Source organism: Glossina fuscipes, unplaced genomic scaffold, assembly GCF_014805625.2.
Source record: "Glossina fuscipes isolate IAEA_lab_2018 unplaced genomic scaffold, Yale_Gfus_2 1, whole genome shotgun sequence".
NCBI classification, from domain to species: Eukaryota; Metazoa; Arthropoda; class Insecta; order Diptera; family Glossinidae; genus Glossina; species Glossina fuscipes.
Window position 1 is genome coordinate 13,578,870 of NW_023998415.1, and position 20,309 is coordinate 13,599,178.

At 34.6% G+C, this 20,309-nt stretch overlaps 3 protein-coding genes across 13 annotated transcripts; 1 reads left to right on the forward strand and 2 right to left on the reverse strand.

Annotated features, from left to right (window-relative positions):
- Positions 1-1,947: 1,947 nt before the first annotated feature.
- On the reverse strand, positions 1,948-9,700 carry LOC119631355. 7 transcript variants are annotated; one of them, XM_038023489.1, is made up of 10 exons: positions 9,475-9,700; positions 8,772-8,895; positions 5,363-8,602; positions 5,156-5,273; positions 4,400-4,732; positions 4,138-4,333; positions 3,604-4,082; positions 2,792-3,525; positions 2,448-2,733; positions 1,948-2,377 (listed from the first exon to the last, which is right to left on the reverse strand). In XM_038023489.1, exons 1-9 carry the CDS (start codon positions 9,489-9,491, stop codon positions 2,467-2,469), a joined length of 5,508 nt encoding a protein of 1,835 aa, XP_037879417.1. In that variant the 5' UTR covers positions 9,492-9,700; the 3' UTR covers positions 1,948-2,377; positions 2,448-2,466. The 7 variants fall into 7 exon arrangements, with proteins under 7 accessions (XP_037879417.1, XP_037879418.1, XP_037879422.1 ...); XM_038023494.1 differs by having other exon boundaries at positions 1,949-2,733; positions 5,363-5,862; positions 5,923-8,602; XM_038023490.1 differs by having other exon boundaries at positions 1,948-2,733; positions 2,792-3,522.
- Positions 9,701-10,119: 419 nt separating this feature from the next.
- Positions 10,120-13,324, forward strand: LOC119645217 (translocation protein SEC63 homolog). Its single transcript, XM_038045257.1, has 5 exons — positions 10,120-10,486; positions 10,894-11,603; positions 11,658-12,304; positions 12,362-12,963; positions 13,037-13,324. Exons 1-5 carry the CDS (start codon positions 10,363-10,365, stop codon positions 13,216-13,218), a joined length of 2,265 nt encoding a protein of 754 aa, XP_037901185.1. The 5' UTR covers positions 10,120-10,362; the 3' UTR covers positions 13,219-13,324.
- LOC119645218 lies at positions 13,252-19,193 on the reverse strand. 5 transcript variants are annotated; one of them, XR_005248643.1, is made up of 6 exons: positions 18,672-19,097; positions 16,594-17,001; positions 15,127-15,337; positions 14,984-15,066; positions 14,034-14,730; positions 13,252-13,722 (listed from the first exon to the last, which is right to left on the reverse strand). XR_005248643.1 is itself a non-coding variant. In XM_038045259.1 (6 exons), the coding sequence occupies exons 2-6, from the start codon at positions 18,714-18,716 to the stop codon at positions 14,188-14,190; spliced, it is 1,290 nt and encodes a 429-aa protein (XP_037901187.1). In that variant the 5' UTR covers positions 18,717-19,049; positions 19,112-19,193; the 3' UTR covers positions 14,004-14,187. The 5 variants fall into 5 exon arrangements, 4 of the variants coding, with proteins under 4 accessions (XP_037901187.1, XP_037901186.1, XP_037901189.1 ...); XM_038045259.1 differs by lacking the exon at positions 13,252-13,722 and adding an exon at positions 19,112-19,193 and having other exon boundaries at positions 14,004-14,730; positions 18,672-19,049; XM_038045258.1 differs by lacking the exon at positions 13,252-13,722 and having other exon boundaries at positions 14,004-14,730.
- Between the last annotated feature and the right edge of the window lie 1,116 nt (positions 19,194-20,309).

Below are 20,309 nucleotides of genomic sequence, written 5' to 3' on the forward strand. Positions count from 1 at the left end.
ACACACAAGAGACAATTTAATATCAAGTCGACACAAATATATTATGCAAAATTAGACTTAGTCAATCCCAAGGATATTTGGTGTTTGTATTAAGAATAACCGTAGCTGCACTGTTAATTAGCATTATTTATATAGGAAAGAATTTTGTTGAACGATTCTTGATATGATGTCTTTTTCGGTTTTTTTTTTTTTATATTTTTTTTTCATAACCTTAAAAAAGTATAGTTATGATAATAATATTTTCGCTGACATTTATTGGAACATTAGGCGAACATAAAATTTAGAATACCTTAATATGATATTAACGATAAAACAAAGAAAGTTATATTTGTTTTTCTACCTACTCTTTGGTGTTAATTTTTTTCGTACGTATATACTTCTATGTATATCATAATGCATAATCATATATAAAAGACTTTTATATGCTATTTCTTTGTTAACATATAATGTATGGTGTCATCATATCAAGGTGGGTCAATAGTTCTGCTAATGATAAAAGAAACACGAAAAGTTTACGCGATTTAACTAGTTTTAATTTTGTACAAAATGTTGGGCCATCTTATTATTTAATTGTCCCTGGTTTTACGTGCTATACCTCTCTTTCTCTCTCTTACGCGAAAAACATTCTTAAACCATTCTCATATATGTTCTTATCTAGAATCAGAAAATTTTACATATAAATAAAAAAACAGTAGTAAAAATTCTGGCAACTCTGTAGTAACTTGCAAATAGTTATGAAAGTAAAAAAGAGAAGGATAGAGAGGGAGAAATCTATCGAGGAAAGATAGAAAGAAAATGAAAAAAATAAATAAGTCGGAGAAAAGTTGTAATAAACGCTCTCTTCTTATATCTATAACCTAAAAATTTACATATACATGATTGATGTTTTAGAGAAGTACATGATTTTCTTATGCACACATACATGATAGCTGCATAATTTATGATTTCTCCCTTCGCACAAAACGTAATGTATATTGAAGCGCACATACGACACTAGTAACTGTTATTATATTAATTCTGCTACGCTTTTATGTATTACATATTCAAGCGTAAAATAATAAAAGCTATAAGAAATAATCGCTTCTATTTGTATGTACCATGTATGTTAAATGGACATGCATGGGGGAATATAACAGCAATGATACTGTTTTGATCTAACAATGAAAAGGTAACGGGGTAGTTTAACTAACCAAGTAGTAACGAAGCGATAATAAGGAAAAACAAAAGAGACAATACATGCATTTCTTTGAGCGTGTGCTTTGCAATAATTTTTCACAACACATTATTAGAAACCAGTATGGACTGTAGATTACGATTCTCCCTCCCTTAATACTATAGTTAATATATGAATGAAAATTCTGCGTAATTTACTCCGCCAATACATGATAACTAATGTTTAATTCAAATTTGAACACCCCCAGTAACGTGACTATTTGCGAATATTACTAGAATGCTGATGCTTTATTGATATTCTCTAGTTCTCTCTTTCTCTCTAAATAAACACAAAGTATAACAACAAAAATCGAGAGAGCAATAATGTTGATAGGCATTCATAAGAAAACTTTGCATTCACTATTTCCCATGTTAATGTTAACCAAACATTGTTTTACAAAATCAGTATACATGGTAACAAACACCATACGTATACGTATGTACATATACTCTAGCTCTTATTTATAAACAACTCGATAGATGAAACTGTTTATACATACATGGCAGCGATTTGAACTTTTTTTTTTTCTTACATTTTAATGAGCATACATGCAAACTTCATTTGACATTAATAAATCGTTTAATGGAATATAAACGATTTAGACTCAAATTATTTAACTTTCAACAAATTAGCTCGGCTATATGTCGAGGACTTAATGCATGCATGACGACATACCTGTTTGTCTTTTAAAAACTTCCAAAACAATACTACGATTTAAATTCTTTAATGCATATATTTTGCTTTATTGGAGCTAAGGAATCGTATCCACATTTTGGTGAATCAATGATGAGTTTTATACCGTCGCACATGGATTGTTAAGTTCTTTGCGTTAAACAAATGTATCATAATATAAGTTTTTTTATATTTACATATTTCTTTTAGGAAAATTAAAGATAATAAACGAAACGGAAAAGGTTATGTTTCTATCTCGCTAAATATAAAACGATCGCTTTCCAGTTCTCTCGCTCTTATTCACAATATTTAGTTCCTAACAACGTTAATGTAAAAAGACATTAATATAAAAAGTTTGCAAAGGTACCCTCCTGTCCAAAACAAGTTAAGTTTACAATGAATATGAACAGGGAGTGTTAAAATACTATTATATATTTTAATTTATATAGGAAAACACTAAAAAATAAAAATCGTTTGGCAGACAGGCTGGGGCTTAAATTAGAATTAAAAAGAAGAATGCCGATCAAATTTATGTGAAAAGGTCTAAGAATGCACACGTTACCAGCCTTGACATTGTAAAATTACGGATCCACTTTGCGTATTTTAGCGAGGCTAGTCGGCCGCTGCGCTGTTGCAATGGGTGGTGTTGTGGTACCGGTTGTGTGAGATGAAGTAGCCATATCTGTGTTCACAGTGCCAAGCTGCATACGCCTTTTAACGACTATCTTCCGTCCTTGAGTGGGCACCAAAGTAGTACTATTGCTGGCCTGCGGCATCTTAATCGGTGTTTTACTTTTGCTGGTATCATCTGTAGATAATTCAGTCTCTAATTCGACCGATCTTTCATCCTAAAGCAAATATATAATCATATTGATGCAATATATTTATTTCCATTATTTCACCAACCTCATCATCTTCATCTATTTCATCCTCTTCAAATTCAATATTGTAGCCCTCTGGTTCAACCAATTGGCCGTTAAGCGTGGGAAAGGGTATATCGGGTAGTAAAATTCTATTGTGGGGTCCATTACGCTCATTCATTAATTTTTGCAACAAATTGGATATATCCTCACGTTTGCGGGTCACCGTTATGGTGTCAAACCAACTCGCCAATTGTTTTATTGGAATGCGATAATCCCGTATAGGATCGTTGAAAAACTGTTCCACATATTGCAGCAAATACAAGCCACAGTCCGTAAAATTATTCTGTTGAGGCACCTTCACACAATGGCCAGGCATGTTATCCTTATTAAAGGTGTGAGCAGGAATCTCGGGCAATTTCACTTTATACTCACAGCTCAGGTAGTCTCGTAAAGTAGCGACAACACGACTACGTGAAGCGCCAGCCAACGAATCAAATATTAAAATTAGAGGTTGTTTGATGGGCTGCTGTGATGCGGTATTATTCGCGCCCGTTGACGAACCGGATGCGTTACTCTGCGAATTATTCGGAGCATTGGAACTGCAGTTGTCATAATCACTATCCTCTGAAGCCAGATCGCTGTCATCCCCTTCAGCTTCATCTCTCTCACTATCATCATCCCCTACACAGCAAACATCTGCCAAAACACTAGCACTCTCACGCTTCGACAGTGGCGTAATCGTTGTGTTGCCAATTTGCAAAGACACCTTTTTTCCTTCTTTCAAAGAAAGAAGATAAATAGCAAATGAAAAATATGAATATATAAATTAAAAATATGAATTTCTGTTTAGCTTACTTGTTTTTTTAATTGGCTGCAATTCAACTGGAATATGAGTATCAAATGTTACTGGACCTTTAAGTCCTGGAAAGCATATGATTGCCAAAAACCAGTGAGACTGTTCGTTGATGGGGATAATTATAAAGTCTTTTTCAAATAGATTTACATTTTTAGTCCAATTCTGAACGCGAGCATGTCTTTTCTGCGCGGCGGTTTGTTTCACATCTTTGTCGGGATTTGTATGTCGTGTAAAAGTAGTTAAACGTTCATAGAAAAATGTACTAAATATGAAAGTGCGATCCTTTTCAGTTTTTGGAATGACGTTATCGTGCAGCCATTTTAAATAGAAATCAATTATAATGTCGTTCAAATACTGATCGGTTGCCAAACACAAATAATCTTCAGTATTAATAGAAATACCACCTTTTCCGGGTGGATAAATCAATAGCTGTCGTATGTCGTTGGGCAGTAATTGTGTTGTAGTCGGATTACTTTCACTAAAATGTAATCAATCAATTATTGTTATTAAGCCTGCGTATAAACTATATTTACCAGTTTTGTTTGCTATCAGCAAATTTGCGATCAGACTCAGTTGCTCGCTGTATCAAAACTTGTGCATCTGCCAAAGAAACTTCTTCTAAAATGTCCCATATGGAACGAATAACGCTTTGCGCCTGGTCACCAATAGAATCAATTTGCAAAATAATTTTCCGTTTTTGAGAAGGACCACTTGCCGAAAAATATGTTTCTATATAAAAAGTGTAATTTAGTTATCCAGACTATATGAAATCTTAAATCGCAACAGAAAACTAACCTCCATCCATTGGGGCTGCACTATCGGACATTTTCAAAGCATTTTTGATGTATTGAGCGCATTTGCGTAAGGTATAAAAGCATAACGTAGATTCTGTTGTTCTTGAAAAATGTGCTACGATTTTAATCACTTCTCTATTGTAAATATTTAATGTGCACACCTCACTGGTGTTTGCTTCCAAAGGTGCCACAATATGTATTCCTTTTGATGTTATAATTACCGGTTCTCTAGGTTCGAAACTATAGGTACCTAATCGAATAACCCTACAAGATAGTGTGGTGCTCAATTGATCGCTGCAGTCACTTAAGTCGGTTACATCCCCACGTTTGAAGTCTGTAAAAGTGCAAAAAAAAAAAAAAGAAAACGTGTTAACAGAAGCACAATTAAAACGCAATATAGGAAGTGAAATTCATTTTCTGTAAATTCTTTTGCAAAAAATTTTTTCAATTCCTTAAATGTACACCTTTACACTCCATTGTAATTTAGATTTGTTTATTTGAAATGCTTTTGCAACTTTCTAATTTCTTTTTGTACCCACTTTATTATTATTACATTTCTCTTTTTTTGTTCACTGAATAATGACGATATCATGGTCTTGGCGACATCTAGCGGCTAATAATGGAAAAATCAACCAAATATTTTACCGAATAGTATTGCCAACTCACATTATAAAAGTTGCATTTAATTATACAATGTAAGGGCCATTAATCACATACACTTTCTTTTTTATTAAAATATAGGGCTTTTTGGATTTACCAGTGTATATAAGAGATTCGTCTTTCTCTGGCATGTTACTTTCAAAGGGCAATGGTTTATAGGCTGCAAAGGATGCTACAGCTGACGTACTGGTACTGCTAACTACATTTCCACTTAACTGAAATAAATTTACAAATATAAATAAATTCATTATGAATAGAATCCGCATATAAATTAGAAATTGAAAGACATTTTAAATGCACTCACATTAGAATTTCCCTTATTAGAAACTTCATCATCATCTTCGTCACTGCTTAATGTAAGAATAACAGGCTCAACCTCTGCAGGTCTGCGACCGCTTCGCGTACCGCGTCCTCGTACAGCTTGAACGGCACCTCGTCCTCGTGAACTTGAAATATTGGCATTGTATTGGAGACTAGTTTTACCCCTTTGTACAACCAATTCTGTAGATCTTTTTTTATCAACTTGACTGGCAGAAGTACTTGAAATATTTTCAGGGTTCCCCGGAGAATTTGATGCGGTTGAACCAGTTGCAGCTTGTTTAACGGGTACTTTTTTTGGAGGTTCCACAAACACTCTTCTACATCGTTCACATTTAGCATGATCATAACCACTAAAGCCACAACTTTGACAAATCGCGTAATAACCTTGAATTAACTTTCGCTGTGGTAATTCTTCACCTTTACTAGCAATTGCCGTCGATTTAGAGGTATTGTCTTTCGGTAGATCATCTTGTTGTGTGATTCCTGTAGGCGTGGAAGAGGTGCTACTCAAACTCGACGAACTAGATTGTTGGCTACTGTTACCTGAAACTGCATTGTTTACATTAGGAGCATTAGCTGCGGTGGTAGTGCCACCATGTTGTGCCATGCTCTCCTGTTGGCGACTCATTTGTAAACTTTGTTCTGCCCGTGAAATTAATTCGCTAGCAGATTCTTGTACTGAAAAACCCACTGTGACTACAAAATCAATATTTGCTCCAGGATTTTCTACACATTGTATGGTAGTATTACTATCGAATGGCACGCCGACCTGTTCAAGCAAATCTTGAACAGTACATGACTCTCTTGGTAAAGTAAACGTGATCAAACGCTGCTCCCCTGAAACGAGTATAACTAACATTTTGGCGCTATTGCGATCCTTCTCCGCCATTTGTTGTCCGCTTCTATTTTGCAGCACATGTTGCGTTTGAATTTCATAATTATTGTGGGAAGTCTGATGAACAGAGGATGCCGGTGCAACCACAGCTGTCGTAGGTTGCGTTGCTTGTTGAGTCTGCTGTTGCTGTTCGCAACTAGTTTGATGTTTTTGTGGAGCTACACGAGCAACGGGCACTGCGTGCATTGGCTGCCCAGCCGTCGGTAGTGAAATTTTCGCCCCACCCGGCGCTTGATGCAAAGCTTTCATTCCGGGATTCTGTATATTCTGAGTCCCTGCGTTTCGCTTTTTATATTCAGCCAAAGTCATGCAGGTGCCGTTCTGCATTTTAACCATGCGATTATCGTCGTCATCTTTGGCACCATAGTACGTCGTTAGTGTTGTTCCCCCCATTTGACTATTGGCGAGTACAGGGTTTATAGATTTTTGACCATCCTTTTTTACGAATACAGCTTGAATACTATCTTCTAAGTCCAACTCAAAATTTCCTCCAGATCCGGTAGCTGCTGATGTTGAAGTCGATGGCGTTTGAGGAGATTGTTGAAGTGATTGATCGCTGGTAATGGGTGGCGATCGAAATCGAGAAGTAGTACTAGCGATACGTGTCTGAGGTTGAGATTGCACCAAATGTAATTGTTGGTGTTGTGTGGAAACATTATTGTTGTCACCCAGTTGTGTACGATATATTTGTCGAATGCCTTGACCTGACATACTTTGTGGTATAATCTTGCCCTGTTGAGCTACTCCGCCGCTTAAAGGACTTGAGTTGTTTACCACCTGAGTTGCTCCCACAGAAATTTGAGCGTTTCGCCCGGCAACAATTGTGGCTCCACCTCTCGGTCCCCGAACTCCACGAGTTCGAGGTGGAGTATTTGCTGAAGTGCTACATCGTGGACGTGGCGTCCGTAGCACTTGGGCAGTGGTCACCGGCCCACCACCTGTAGCTGCAGCAAAAGTGGGACGTATTTCCGCTCGCGGAACTCCTGGAACTCCAGGCATCCGAGCAATCATTGTGCTCCCCATTGCCCCTCTACCTGCCTTTCCTCCCCGAGTACTGGCTGCGCGTATTAATGTAGTAGACGGATTTTGATTTGACGAAGCATTCATTATTTGCGTTTGCTGTGGTTGTTGCTGCTGTTGTTGTTGTTGAATTTGTATGTGCTGCTGTTGGCCTTGCTGCTGCTGTTGCTGGACAATTTGAGTGCTTACAGGAGATTGTCCTTGAAGGCTCTTTTGTAATGGGTTACCTTGCACTTGTATCTGATGATAAACAACATTTTGCTGCAATTGCTGAGGTTGTTGTTGAGAAGGCGCTGTTGTTTGCTGAGGTTGCGTTTGTTGTTGTTGTTGCGCAACCCTGGCCTGCACCAAATGAGCCTGTGTATGATGCATTGAACTGGTTTGCAATTGTATGTGTTGCTGTTGTTGTTGATGTTGTGGTGATTGATGCAAAATGGTCTGTTGTTGTTGCTGAGGTGGTTGCTGTGTGGAATATAAAACACGATTATTGTACAGTATACGTTGTTGACCCATAGGTTGTCTCATAATAATTTCCTGCTGTTGCGGCTGCTGAATCAATACTTGTTGTCCAGAAGGCTGCTGAACAATAACATGAGTATTACTCAGAAGTTGAGTTTGTTGCTGCAGCTGTGCAGTTGGCTGCTGAGTCTGCATTCTATAGATAATTTGTTGTTGCTGCGGTGGCTGCTGGTGCTGAGCAGGTGGTGAAACCTGATGTTGGACCTGAACTTGTTGTGTATGTTGGGGGCTTTGAAGAATATGTTGCTGCTGCTGCGGCGCTTGCGGTTGGTGTATCAATTGATGTTGTTGAGCAGGAGTTTGTTGAAACTGCTGTTGCAACGTTTGTGGTTGTTGCTGAATATAAACTTTTTTTTGTTGCTGTGCTTGTGTCTGCTGACCATGAGTAGAATGCTGCACAATGGCATTTGGCTGTACCAACTGTTCGGTGGTGTAATAAATTTGTTGTGGTTGCTGCGATTGAGGCTGGATATGCTGCATTTGATGATCGGTTACTTGCATATGTTGAGTTTCTTGTTGAATTTGATAACTTTGAATTTGATGTGGCTGCTGTTGGTGCTGTTCCATAACTTGATGCTGTTGTTGTTGCATCAAAACTTGCTGTTGTTGTTGATGTTGCTGCTGCTGTTGTTGTTGTTGCTGTTGATTAATATCTTCTCCAAGAATAGTGTAGTGAGCACCCGCTGCCGGAGGCTGATATTGCGACTGTTGTTGGGGTGTCTGATACACTACCTGCTGTTGTCCATCATTTTGCAAAAGAATTTGTTGACTCTCATCCAAAACAATTTGCTGTAGTTGATAAAAAAAAACACATGTACATTTCTATCCTTTTCTTCAAACCACTTTTCAAAACATGCCTATTTAATAACATGCAATATAATTTAAAAATCATTAATAATCAATATTACAATTTTGAAAACTGATTGTATTAGTGGGTTAGTGGAAAACAACTATGAACCTGTGGTCTATTTGGATTACTGACACCGACATCATCACTGGCCACATGAACTACTTGGACATCTGCATAAACTTGCTTTAAATCATCTAAACTTTGTATTTGATAATATGCCATTCTGGCAGCGCTGAAATGGAAGAAATGCAAATACACAATCAATTAGAAAAATTGTGATCGACAATATATGAATTGTATATTTTCTAAAACTATTCTTATTGACGCTTCCTAAACTACTCCCTAAATTTTAACATTAATTTCAAATACATTATGATCACATAATTGTAAATCGCACAGAACCGAATAATGTTACAAACCAACGAGAATAGCCATTAAAACACTAACAACAAGAAGTATCTAATAAAAAAATAAGAAGAGAAATACAAACCTTCTTATTAAAATATTATTGTACAATTTCTTAAGATTTCCGTCGCAGCGTTATATTTTGAGTTTTCGTTTTTAATACAAACCCAAAATTTTGAGCAGGTTGTAAAAATGCAAGGAGAAATGTAGTCCCTAAGACAAGAAAATTTGCCTTTTCTCCAGCACAAAAATTAAATATGGCGTGCTACTCGTCAACTGCATATCAACTTACATACCCTTAGATAACGAAGGGCAATGCCGTTAGAGTTGCAATAAGCAAAACTTAAAACAAATACATCTAGCGGACGAATGTTGCAATTATTTATTATCTGCTTATTTACTTTACCATTTTCGTAATGCCATTTTAGCACTTCAACTTGTTAATGGTACCATTAACTAATCTGGTCACCCGTATTCCGTGGTACCACTAAATTTCATTTTAATATATTTTACATCTATATAAATGCACTGAACTTTTCTGGAACCCATTTTCTTTATAATATTTTTTCGCACACTTTTCTTAATTTAGATATCAATTAAGTATTAAATGTTGATTGAATTTCGATTTGTTTATTTTATTTGTATTCATTGCAAACGCGACGGCAATCGTTTTCAGAGTGAACAACCACATTTTGTTTCATATGTTATTTGGTTTTTTACTTTATACTATTGTAATATAAAATGAAGGTTGCCAGATGGATTGATTTTGAATGTACAAGGTACATTTTTGTCTCATAAATCAGCTGCATTTCTTAAAATACAAACTCATATCAATTATAGAAGTGGATTGATTAATGTATGACTGTTTCTATGCCTACGTATGACTATTTTCTAGTACTTTACTTCAAAAATAGCCCAACTCGACATGATAATTACGAAGTACGTCGATTAATATGCATACAATAATTATAATTTATGATTGGTTGTATTACTTCAATACTGGCAACACTACAGGGGACGTGTCAAAAAAAAAAAAAAAAAAAAATTAGAAACTGCCGTGCTGGAAAAAAAGAGTTTACCGTTCAAACAGTTCATAGAAAAATTAAATGGAAAAGATTTAAACAATCAATTAATAGAATAAAACTGAACGTATTTTTAACAGGATTAGTTAACATCAGTATCACTAAGAGTCAAAGTTATTTCGTTTCACTCTGCCGACAATTTAACGTGTTCAACAAGTATTCTTGTCAACCATACAAAATAAACCGAACTAAGTTTGCAGTGGAGCAAAACCATGGCTCGGCAGCAATTTCAATATGATGAGAGCGGTGGCACTTTTTATTACTTTATTTTGTCGTTTTTGGCTTTGGTATTAATTCCTACAACAATTTACTCTTGGCCACGTAAAAAGAAAGAAGGTGAGCAAACAGCGCGGATATGTTTGTAAATCAGAACTGGGTCAAACTGATGATAAGGCCTGGTTAATACAACTTTTCATAGCGTTATGTTACAGTTTTTTGCTTTAAAACTTATGATCAAGACAATAGAGAAACTGTTGCTGTCGCTGCTCGATCAGTCTAAATAAAATTTAAGGAATTGTGAGTGTACTTCATATGCATCGAAACGCGAATCAAGAACTTAACGAGTATACTTATTTTTACATAGCCACCATAAAAATATATATTTCTACAAAGTTTCTTAAATTAACCAGATTTTCTACGGGAATGCAAAACAGTTACAGATTTATTTATGCGAATTATATTTTGTTAAATGTCATACATATCAGGAAAGAAATTAAAACATTACAGATTATTTCTCTTTTTAGATCCCGAAAAACTGAAGCAGGAGTGTCAATGTTCGGATTGCTTGAAGAAAAAAACCATTTTGGCCTCAGCTGATCCATACAGAGCTTTAAAATCCGTTCTTGTTAAAGCAATCTTAGTACTAGGATGGATTCTGTTAATTTTTTTAACTTATCGAGTTTCACAGTTTGACTATGAAATGGCCAGTTTCGATCCATTCGAGATTTTGAAAATTGAACCGACATCTTCAATGGCGGAAATTAAAAAAGCTTACCGCAAACTGTCCGTTGTTTTGCATCCGGATAAGGAAACGGGTGATGAAAAAGCTTTTATGATGCTTACGAAGGCCTATCAAGCTCTTACAGATGAAGTAGCGAAGGCCAACTATGAAAAATATGGTAATCCTGACGGCCCAGGAGCCATGTCATTTGGAATTGCATTGCCATCGTGGATCGTAGAGAAAGAGAATTCTGTATTGGTTCTAGGTTTATATGCACTGGTGTTTATGATAGCTTTACCTTCTGTAGTTGGCATGTGGTGGTATCGGTCTATTCGCTATTCAGGAGACAAAGTACTATTGAATACATCACATATGTATTTTCATTTTATACTTAAAACTCCACATATGTTACTTAAAAGAGCTCTAATGGTGCTGGCCGCTAGTTTAGAGTTTGACAAACGTCATAATTCACAAGTAATTGAACGACAGTCAGATAACGAGGAAGTGCCGGCGGTAAGTATGAAACTATTCTCTAAAAATTAAGATAACTAATTTCTTATATTCTAGCTGATACGCCAACTGCCAAATCTTAATGAAAAATGCAAAGAGCATCCTCTCTGTCGTATGTACTCTATTAAAACTCGAGCTATTCTTCATGCCCATCTTTCACGTATACCTCTGAGCTTGGAAACATTGGAAAAGGATCGACAGTTTATCGTAAAAAAATGCCCCTATTTGGTGCAGGAAATGGTCTCTTGTGTGCATCAGATTGTTATGCTCGCCTATGCACGTCGCGCTCCTCGTCTACCCAGTATTGAGACAATTGAAAATTGTATGAAGATGTCACCGATGATCATACAAGCCCTCTGGGAATTTAAGTCGCCGCTCTTACAGTTACCGCACATTACCGAAGACCATTTATACTTTATGAACAAAAAAAGACACATAAAAAATTTACAACAATTTGCCCAATTATCATCTGAGGAGAGTCGGCATCTTCTTAAAAGCTTGCCAGATTTTGAGTACGAAAATGTTATGAAAGTTCTCGGTCAAATGCCGTTGGTCGACTTTTCAATACGTTGCGAAGTTATAGATGACGAAAACACGAACGTGGTAACAGCAGGAGCTATTGTTACTGTCACCGTTACATTAATACGTCAAGACATGAAAACATTGTTCGGAAATTCCAAGGTGCCACAAAAGCAAAGTATCAAGTGAGGAAAACAAAGGTATTTTAATTTTTTAAAAATAAATATTACATTGTTTTGTAGAGATGATGAAGAGCGCGCTGAAGAGCAAGAGGGTGACGGGGTTGGCGTTGGCGCAGCGCCAATTAAAAAGCAGGCTCCATGGAGTAAAATGCGTAAAGGCAAAGGTGGAAAAGGTGGGAAGAAACCAGGATCGAATCAAAAAAGAAAACCTAATCCGCCGAAAAATTCTGCTGCTAGTGGTAACACTGACACGCAAGAGCAATCTAAATTGAACTCCGAAGCCGATTCTGATGCTGATGGCAGTGATTTAGATGAGAAAGATTCGGTTTCGGGCAGCGAAGATGAAAACGACAAGCAAACGAAAAATATATCTTCACTAACGGTTGACGATGACGACGAGGAATGGGAAAAACTTCAAGCCAAATTAAATAAGCGCGAAAAGTTCGAAGGCAAATCCCGCATATCACACACTGTACATTGTCCCTTCTTTCCAGAAGAAAAACAGGAATACTGGTGGACTTACATCTGCGATCGGAAATCACGTACATTGTTAACCGCACCATACTATGTAACAAATCTGGTGGAAAGGGAGGAGATACAATTGAAGTTCACTGCTCCACGATGGCCTGGTGTCTACACTTTCACCGTTTGTCTCCGTTCTGGTAATCACAAAAAAAAGAGCATTTCAATTCCTTAATTTTTAAAATATTTATATATATAATGATAATTCAATAGATTCATATTTGGGTATGGACCAACAACAGGAGCTGAAGTTAGATGTACAAAAAGCTCCGGCACCACCTACCGAACATCCTCAATGGGATCTAAGCGAGTCGGAACCTGAGCATAACGACCAACAAGAGAGTCTAAGTGACTATCCGACCGATACTTCTGACGAAGAGGAGAATTCCGAATAAAAAGCAATAAAAACAAACAATACCAATGCGCGAAACACCCCCACTAATACCCTCCTATATTTTTTAAATAATGAAGATACTATGCATTCGCACCAATATCAAATCATACATGCTGTTGCATCAGTAAACAATTGTCAAATTTATTTTTTTTTTTTCTCCTTATTCCATAGACAAGAAGAATCCCCTTTTTTCCTCTCTCCGAAATCGTGTATAAGAATTTAAGAAGTGTGTTGTAAATTTAACGGATATACAATACATACTCGGTTTTTACTAGTTTTTGTAATAAAAAAAGAAAAAAGTAATATTATTTCAATATATAGTCAAATTCAGAAAACAACAAAAGAAAAGAACTGAAGATAATTTATAAATACGCTCCATTACGCGCAATTAAAGGTTATCTTAATTTGATGTTGCTTCCTCTCGCTTGCTTTTAACAAATTGTTCCATTATATCTTTTGTGGTATTCTGCTTAATATTTGAGAAAATGGGGAAGGCGGGCTATTGCTAGTATTAAAAATTGAAAGAAAAAGAAACATTGTTTAAATAGTAAACGTAAATGTTTGTCTGTGCATTCGTAGTCATTAATAATTTATTCCGGTTATCGTTTTAACTATTATTTACAAGGATAATTTCCAACACAGGAAAGCGAATGAATATTCAATACGATATATATATATATATATAATTTGGGTATGAAAGCTTTTTGTATTTATTTTTTTTTTATTATTATTATTATTTTTCTTTTTTTTTTTTTTTTTGTTTATTTTTAAATGAACCTGTGACATTTATATACATACTGTTATACTGTTACTTACTGATTCTGCAAAATTTGGGTATTAAAGTGATATCTGTTAAGGTTTTAATATGTTATATTTATAGTCTAATTCTTAGTCATCTTTCGCAGCATTCTCGTCAGTTTTCGCCGTTTGGTCTTTCCAATTTCTGTGATGGTTTTTCTTTAGGTTTTATTTACTCTTCATCTTGTATATTTGCATCAATTTCCTGTTTTTGGTTTGACGCTTCGTTTGTCATTTCGGCACCTTCTTCAAGCATTTCATTTTCTAATTTCTTATCTAATGGCGGAACGATCAAATTTTCTTGATTATGAATTACTTTGTCGCCATCATCTTCAGTTCCTTTATCAATAGTTAAATCACTATTTGTAACTTCTATTGGGTCACTGTATTTGAGAATTGATTGTGATTTTTCGCAATCGATTGGTAAAAATTTTCCATCATTTTCCGTTTCACCATCTTCTTTATGGGAAGATTGGTATTCTTGGCTCTTTGTTCTCATTGGAAGATTTTCTTCATTTATTGTATCTTGAATTGATGATGATTCGTCATTATTAATTTTGGACGGTTTTAAGTTTTCTTCTGCTTCTGCTTCGGCTTCGGCTTTTGCTTCTTCCTGATCATTAGGTTTTTTATTAGAATCAATTAGGTTTTGATTTGTTCCCATTAAATGGTTATTAGTTGTGCACCTTGACGATGGGCTTTCTAATTTAATAGCCTTTCTTATTGGAATTGTTGATGGATGGATTGAGGAATGGAATAAAGGTATGCTTTAGATTAAAAATTTTCGTACAACAAATAATTCATGCATCGTTAGTAGGGAATAAATTTTGTTGATAAGACTGGCCGTTAACTTGACATAATTGCGAAAGAAAACAACTGCAAGAACAGTTAAGCAATGAGAGTTGAATATAAAAATTCCAAAAAGCGTCTCATTTTTAATCGAAGTTTTGCTTATTCAATGAACGTACCTTCTGCGCTTCTCCTACGAAAACTTCAGCTGCCGCTGTTTCTACCAAATCTTTTGTAACCATAACTGTACTTTCGCCATTTACTTTTTTCGTAACAATTATTATTATAGTGAAATATTATTAATTAGAAAAGTCACGTTTACCTTCAGTCAAGGCAGCCGGCATTGTCGCGCCACTCAATGGCTCAGTGCTATTATTGTTGATAGGTGATCTTTGTTCGTCATCCTTCTTGTCATCTTTATCAGGAGAAGCATCGATTTGTTCATTGTTCTTTAAAAGTTTTATGGAAATTTTCATTACTAAGATCACTTTACCAGCTGCTTGGCGTAAAGTTGAACGTTGTAAGCGATTACACTGAATATTACATTATGTGCATGCAGAGAAAGAAAGACACACAGCTTATAAAAGTTAGGAGAGAGAGAGAGCGCGAATATACGATAGCACAATTTTACAATTAGAGTTTTTATTGGCTTACTGGTTTAGCAGGTTCACCCCAATTACATAGAAAGCATATTTAGCACGCCATTCTAGCTAGAATTTGATTCATTCCGGTGCACGACCTTCTCTAAGAAAGCAAACAATTTTTTTTCGAGGCTGATTTGCAAAAAACAATCGAATGCCTCTTGAAATTATTGACATGAAATTTTAATCTTCTTGGAAAAAACGAAAAACAATTCATAACTAATAACTTTGCTCTTTATGCTTTTCAATCAATGCATGTTAGTTTTTTTTTCTTCTTTTGCTGTTGTTGTTTTTTTATCTTGTTCAAAATACAAATTTTATTATTATTATTATTAATATTAATATTATTATTATTATTATTATTATTATTATTATTATTATCCTCATATACATATGGTTGTGTTTAGCTCTTTGTTAAAAACATTGCTGCCTAATTAAACATTACATAAATTTATGCATGTATGTGAGTTTGTTTTGCTTATGTGAATTCAAAATACATAAATAGATAAATAGATAAACAGATACGAAAGATGGGTATGTGGTATATGCATTTGTTAAAACTTGTAGATAACTTTGCGTCCGTTGCACGGATATAATGTAAATAAATGAGTTCGTGTGATTGAGTATGCGTGCATTGCGTTCACAATTAAGTTTAAATCTGTCTTTAGAGCGCTTTTTCCTTTTTTTTTTTTTTTTTTTTTTTTTTTTTTTTTTTTTTTTTTTTTTTTACTTGGTTTTATAAAAACATCAACAAAATGTTAAGAAATTATATAAAAAATAAGTGTAGCGCATGGAATGGAGAATAAAATAGAAATTAATAAAGAAGGAAATAAATAATAAAAACTATAGAAAATAAAGTGTAGTAAACGAAAAAAAGAAAAAAAAAAAAAAAAAAAAAAAAAACCAAAATGTTATGTTGAGGATGTAACGAATGCTTTCCACAGGTTAACTGCGGCCATATGTAATTGTAATAATGAAAGGACTATGTTACCGAAACCCTTAAAAGACAGCTGTGTTTGTTGTGAATAATGACCAGTAATGATGTAGTTTTGTTTGTTTTGCAAATTCAGATTTAAATTATATATATAGAAAAAAAAACGCCTGCTTGCATAAAGTGTCTGAAAAAATAATAAGGAATAAATTCAAACCTCTGGCTTCTCAGCATTTTCATCTTCCTTATTATGCTCGGTGCTTTCGTTCTCTTTATTCTCGCCACCATTATCATTACCTTCGCCATTTTCCTGTTTTAATTCGATTTGCGTATTAGAAACCGCTGTAATGTCTGCAGCAGCCACCTTCAAGAATTGCTCGAGAGTATCAATTTCATTTGCCAAATCGAAGGCATCGTAGTCGCCACAATAGTCTTCCTCATTGAAGAGTTGTGGTGGCAGTGCATGTCGTGGCTCCGGATCACTAACCGTTGCCCCATTGCTGGTCGACTTATTTTGCATAAATTCCTTATCCGCTTCACGTCCAGGCTCTGTAATATCAATGACTTCATACTGAATATTCTTGCTGTCAAGTATCATAAGGACGCGCTGCTGGCGTTTTTTCACCTGCAAATCCAAAGTAACAAAATAATGCCAATGTGTACCGAAGTCGACGAACAAGCGGCTTCTCAGTGTTACTTGAAATTCTTAATTATTCGTTTAGTATCAAGATTCAGTCCAATTGCCATTTTGTAAGTATGCAAATAATAATATCTAAGAATAATAAATGTTTAGGATCACGTACACGACATGGTCTGCCGACATTAGTTAACCACAGTGTTGCTTCTAAAGAAAGACTTTTTTTTTTTCTCTCAAAATATCGAATTGTATTCGATTCGTACAGAAATTAAAATCATGCGAGAAAAAAACGAAAAATTAATTACTCAGTGAATCACCACCAGTTTTTGTTAATAAAAAATGGCAGAAAAAGCGATAGAAGAGTGATTCATTTTGCTTATACGCTGGGCGTTGGGAAGGTTTGATAAATTATTCGAAATTCGATATAAGAAAGTATTTACATTTCATATCGAGTTAGTAGTAACTTGTATATATATGTACGTATATAAATAGGCATGATAGCAAAAAATGTAGTTAAACAATGATATACCATTTCAAATAGAAGAAAACCGCTTTATTAAAATTGAACAAGAAGCTTTCCAAAATTCAATTTTCATCTCTTCAATTTGGCTTTGCTCAAAAACTCAAAAGCTAATTACGTCACGGGTCGAGAGAGATATAATAGACAGATAAACTTCAACGTGTGAGTTAAGACTTTTTATGCTTTCTAACAATTCGATTTTTGTAGTTAATTTTGATAGCTGATGCGAACGAACCAACGATTTTCTCAAAAAAAAAAAATGCCCTTTCATTGCCAGTTATCATTTAATAAATTTTTGCAAAACTTCTGTTTTTCTTTGGTACAAATATTAACAACCTTAAGCGTACTACGTGTGAAGCTTTGAAGATTGATATAAATAAAATAAAAGAGCAACGATATCAACTCGATTATGTGTCAATATGCTGCATGAAACGATCTATCAAAAATTTCCCCGTTTTAATTACCACTACCCTGTGTATTTAAAAATCTCACCTGTTTACGTCCTATGACTATATTTCGTGTAAACTAACCATATTTTGCATTGTATTAACGATCAAAATGCACTAATTGATTGTATAGAATATATCGAGTCGATTCGGTTGCTAGAATAAATTTACCTCAACTAATAGAGAAAAATAAACGGAGAAGAATCGTGAAAACTTCAATTAATCATATAAATCATATAAAATCTTTTAAAATGATATTTCCTAATTCTTATGTGTGTACATACATCGTTACCGGAATTTAAATATTCAAAGAGTGATGTGGCACAATTATACTGCTATCAAGCTTTTGTTCTTTCATGAAAACAAAAGCAAATTGTATATTTGATAAAATATGATAAGTAGGGACTTAATTATCATCATAATACACCACCCCCACATCTATATATATATATATATATATTCATATGTATTCTTATATATATATACATATACGTAGATATATATATATATATATTCAGGCTTGATTATTTAGCTAGTCCGCTCGCAAATTTTATTTCGGAAGTGGATATACATGTATGTACGTATATGCACTTATACTACGAAAATTATTGGTTTCACAAACAAAGCTAATATTACGCTGCCACGCCCACACATTGAAGGTTATATTGAAGAGAACACATCGTAACACTTACCTCCTTGTTACCAGACATACCACTAATATACACTTTCAAGACCATGGCTATTGCTTTTCGTTTTTTTTTTTTTAATTTTTTTTAATTTTATCAACGCTATATCCAATTAATTATGATGACTTTGTAGTGGTTCTTTATGCGAAATTTCCTCTTTAGAATACAACAAGAAATATTTTTAGACTTTTTTATTCTTCTGCTGCGCTGGCGTTTACGTCGCTGTATATCAATTGATTTTATCGTTGGCTTTTCTCACTTATATTCTTGACTTGTTTGCTTGTTCTACTGAACTGGGCAGTGATTCTGTTTGCTTCTCCGTTCTTAAAAACGATATTCCATTAAAGTACAATTCTACGATGCAATACGAAGTTTTTGTTTTTACTGAAATTGAAATCTTAAAATCATATATACAAAATTTGTAAATAATTGCACATTGCACTAACTAATTATCGGCTGATGCCAGTTTACTTGCTATTTTCCAGGATTGCCAAGCCTTCAATATGTGCGCCAATATATTTATTTTACAGACGTGGCAGCTCATTAATGTATATCATCGCAAATAGAAATTTTGAAGTCTTATCCAACTAAACAACACGAATGCCAAATACCTCAAATTATTGTTACACGCATTACATATATATATATATATATTATATTAGTGTTAAATATATTAGTGTTAAATACGTATATATATATTAGTGTTAAATACGTACATGGGACAGGTCTTTGATACGATGCATCCAAGATCTAATTCGGAACTTTTTCAAATGTAGGATGCATAATACAAATTATATAAATCTCTTCTTCTTCTTTCTCTTGAATGTTCCGCGAGTGAAGAACAGATGATTCCCCGCGTTACAAAAAAAAGCACAATGTGAACACAAATTGCTTTAGCTAGAACTTAATAAAGTTGAAAATTAATTTGGCTTGTCAATTAAAATTAACTTCCTATGTTTATTTGTTGACACTAGTAAATGGTTCCACATTTTACAAGTTTTGCGACCGTCACGATTAATTTTATTGTTATTAGTTTTGGGGTTTATTGTCGTTTTTTTTGAATATATTACAGATACCAAGCAAGGTTTAAATGAATAGAGTGAATCAAGATTCAGATAGACAAAAATAAGATAAGCGAGAGATTGTAGTTCGCCACAGTTGCGTAAGGTAAGTGGTCATTGCGTTGATTTTGTGCAAATGATCACCGCATTTGATGTGGTTAAACTTTAATCTGTTGATGAGGCGCATACGCCGCGAGCAACGTTGAAAAAACTGAACCATGGTATAACATTTATTTGCGAAGCCGAAGAATATAAACGGCTATCTGTGGTGAACTATTGTAGAACTAATCAAACCAATTTAGTTTTAGAGACACTAACAAATTTTGAATTCCTATTGACGTTTTTAACTAATGTTACCAGATGGGAAGTCGTCTATTCGTAAAATTACAAGTACAGTTACGGCCGCAAATTATTGTCACAATGAAAAGCCGTGTTCACCTACCTTACCGTATAGTTCTATAAATAAACTAAATCAAATCTGTATAAATGTACACAATTAACGTATGCTTTGAAGAGTAAGAAGAAGAAAACTAATATAATTGAAAACAACCAATGCATGAACACAAGTACAATATTGTAGTCG

Excerpts from the sequence above, each read along its gene's own strand:
- LOC119631355 (XM_038023489.1), bottom strand. Across the intron at positions 4,334-4,399 it reads TGCAGCCCCAATGGATGGAG|AAACATATTTTTCGGCAAGT; the intron begins GTTAGTTTTCTG and ends CTTTTTATATAG. Across the intron at positions 2,734-2,791 it reads AAATAGATGAAGATGATGAG|GATGAAAGATCGGTCGAATT; the intron begins GTTGGTGAAATA and ends TATTTGCTTTAG.
- LOC119645217 (XM_038045257.1), top strand. The coding sequence starts at position 10,363 with ATGGCTCGGCAGCAATTTCAATATGATGAGAGCGGTGGCACTTTTTAT. Across the intron at positions 11,604-11,657 it reads ATAACGAGGAAGTGCCGGCG|CTGATACGCCAACTGCCAAA; the intron begins GTAAGTATGAAA and ends CTTATATTCTAG. Across the intron at positions 12,964-13,036 it reads CACCGTTTGTCTCCGTTCTG|ATTCATATTTGGGTATGGAC; the intron begins GTAATCACAAAA and ends ATAATTCAATAG.
- LOC119645218 (XM_038045259.1), bottom strand. The coding sequence starts at position 18,716 with ATGGTCTTGAAAGTGTATATTAGTGGTATGTCTGGTAACAAGGAG. Across the intron at positions 15,338-16,593 it reads AAAATGCTGAGAAGCCAGAG|TGTAATCGCTTACAACGTTC; the intron begins GTTTGAATTTAT and ends TGTAATATTCAG. Across the intron at positions 14,731-14,983 it reads TCGTAGGAGAAGCGCAGAAG|GCTATTAAATTAGAAAGCCC; the intron begins GTACGTTCATTG and ends CCAATAAGAAAG.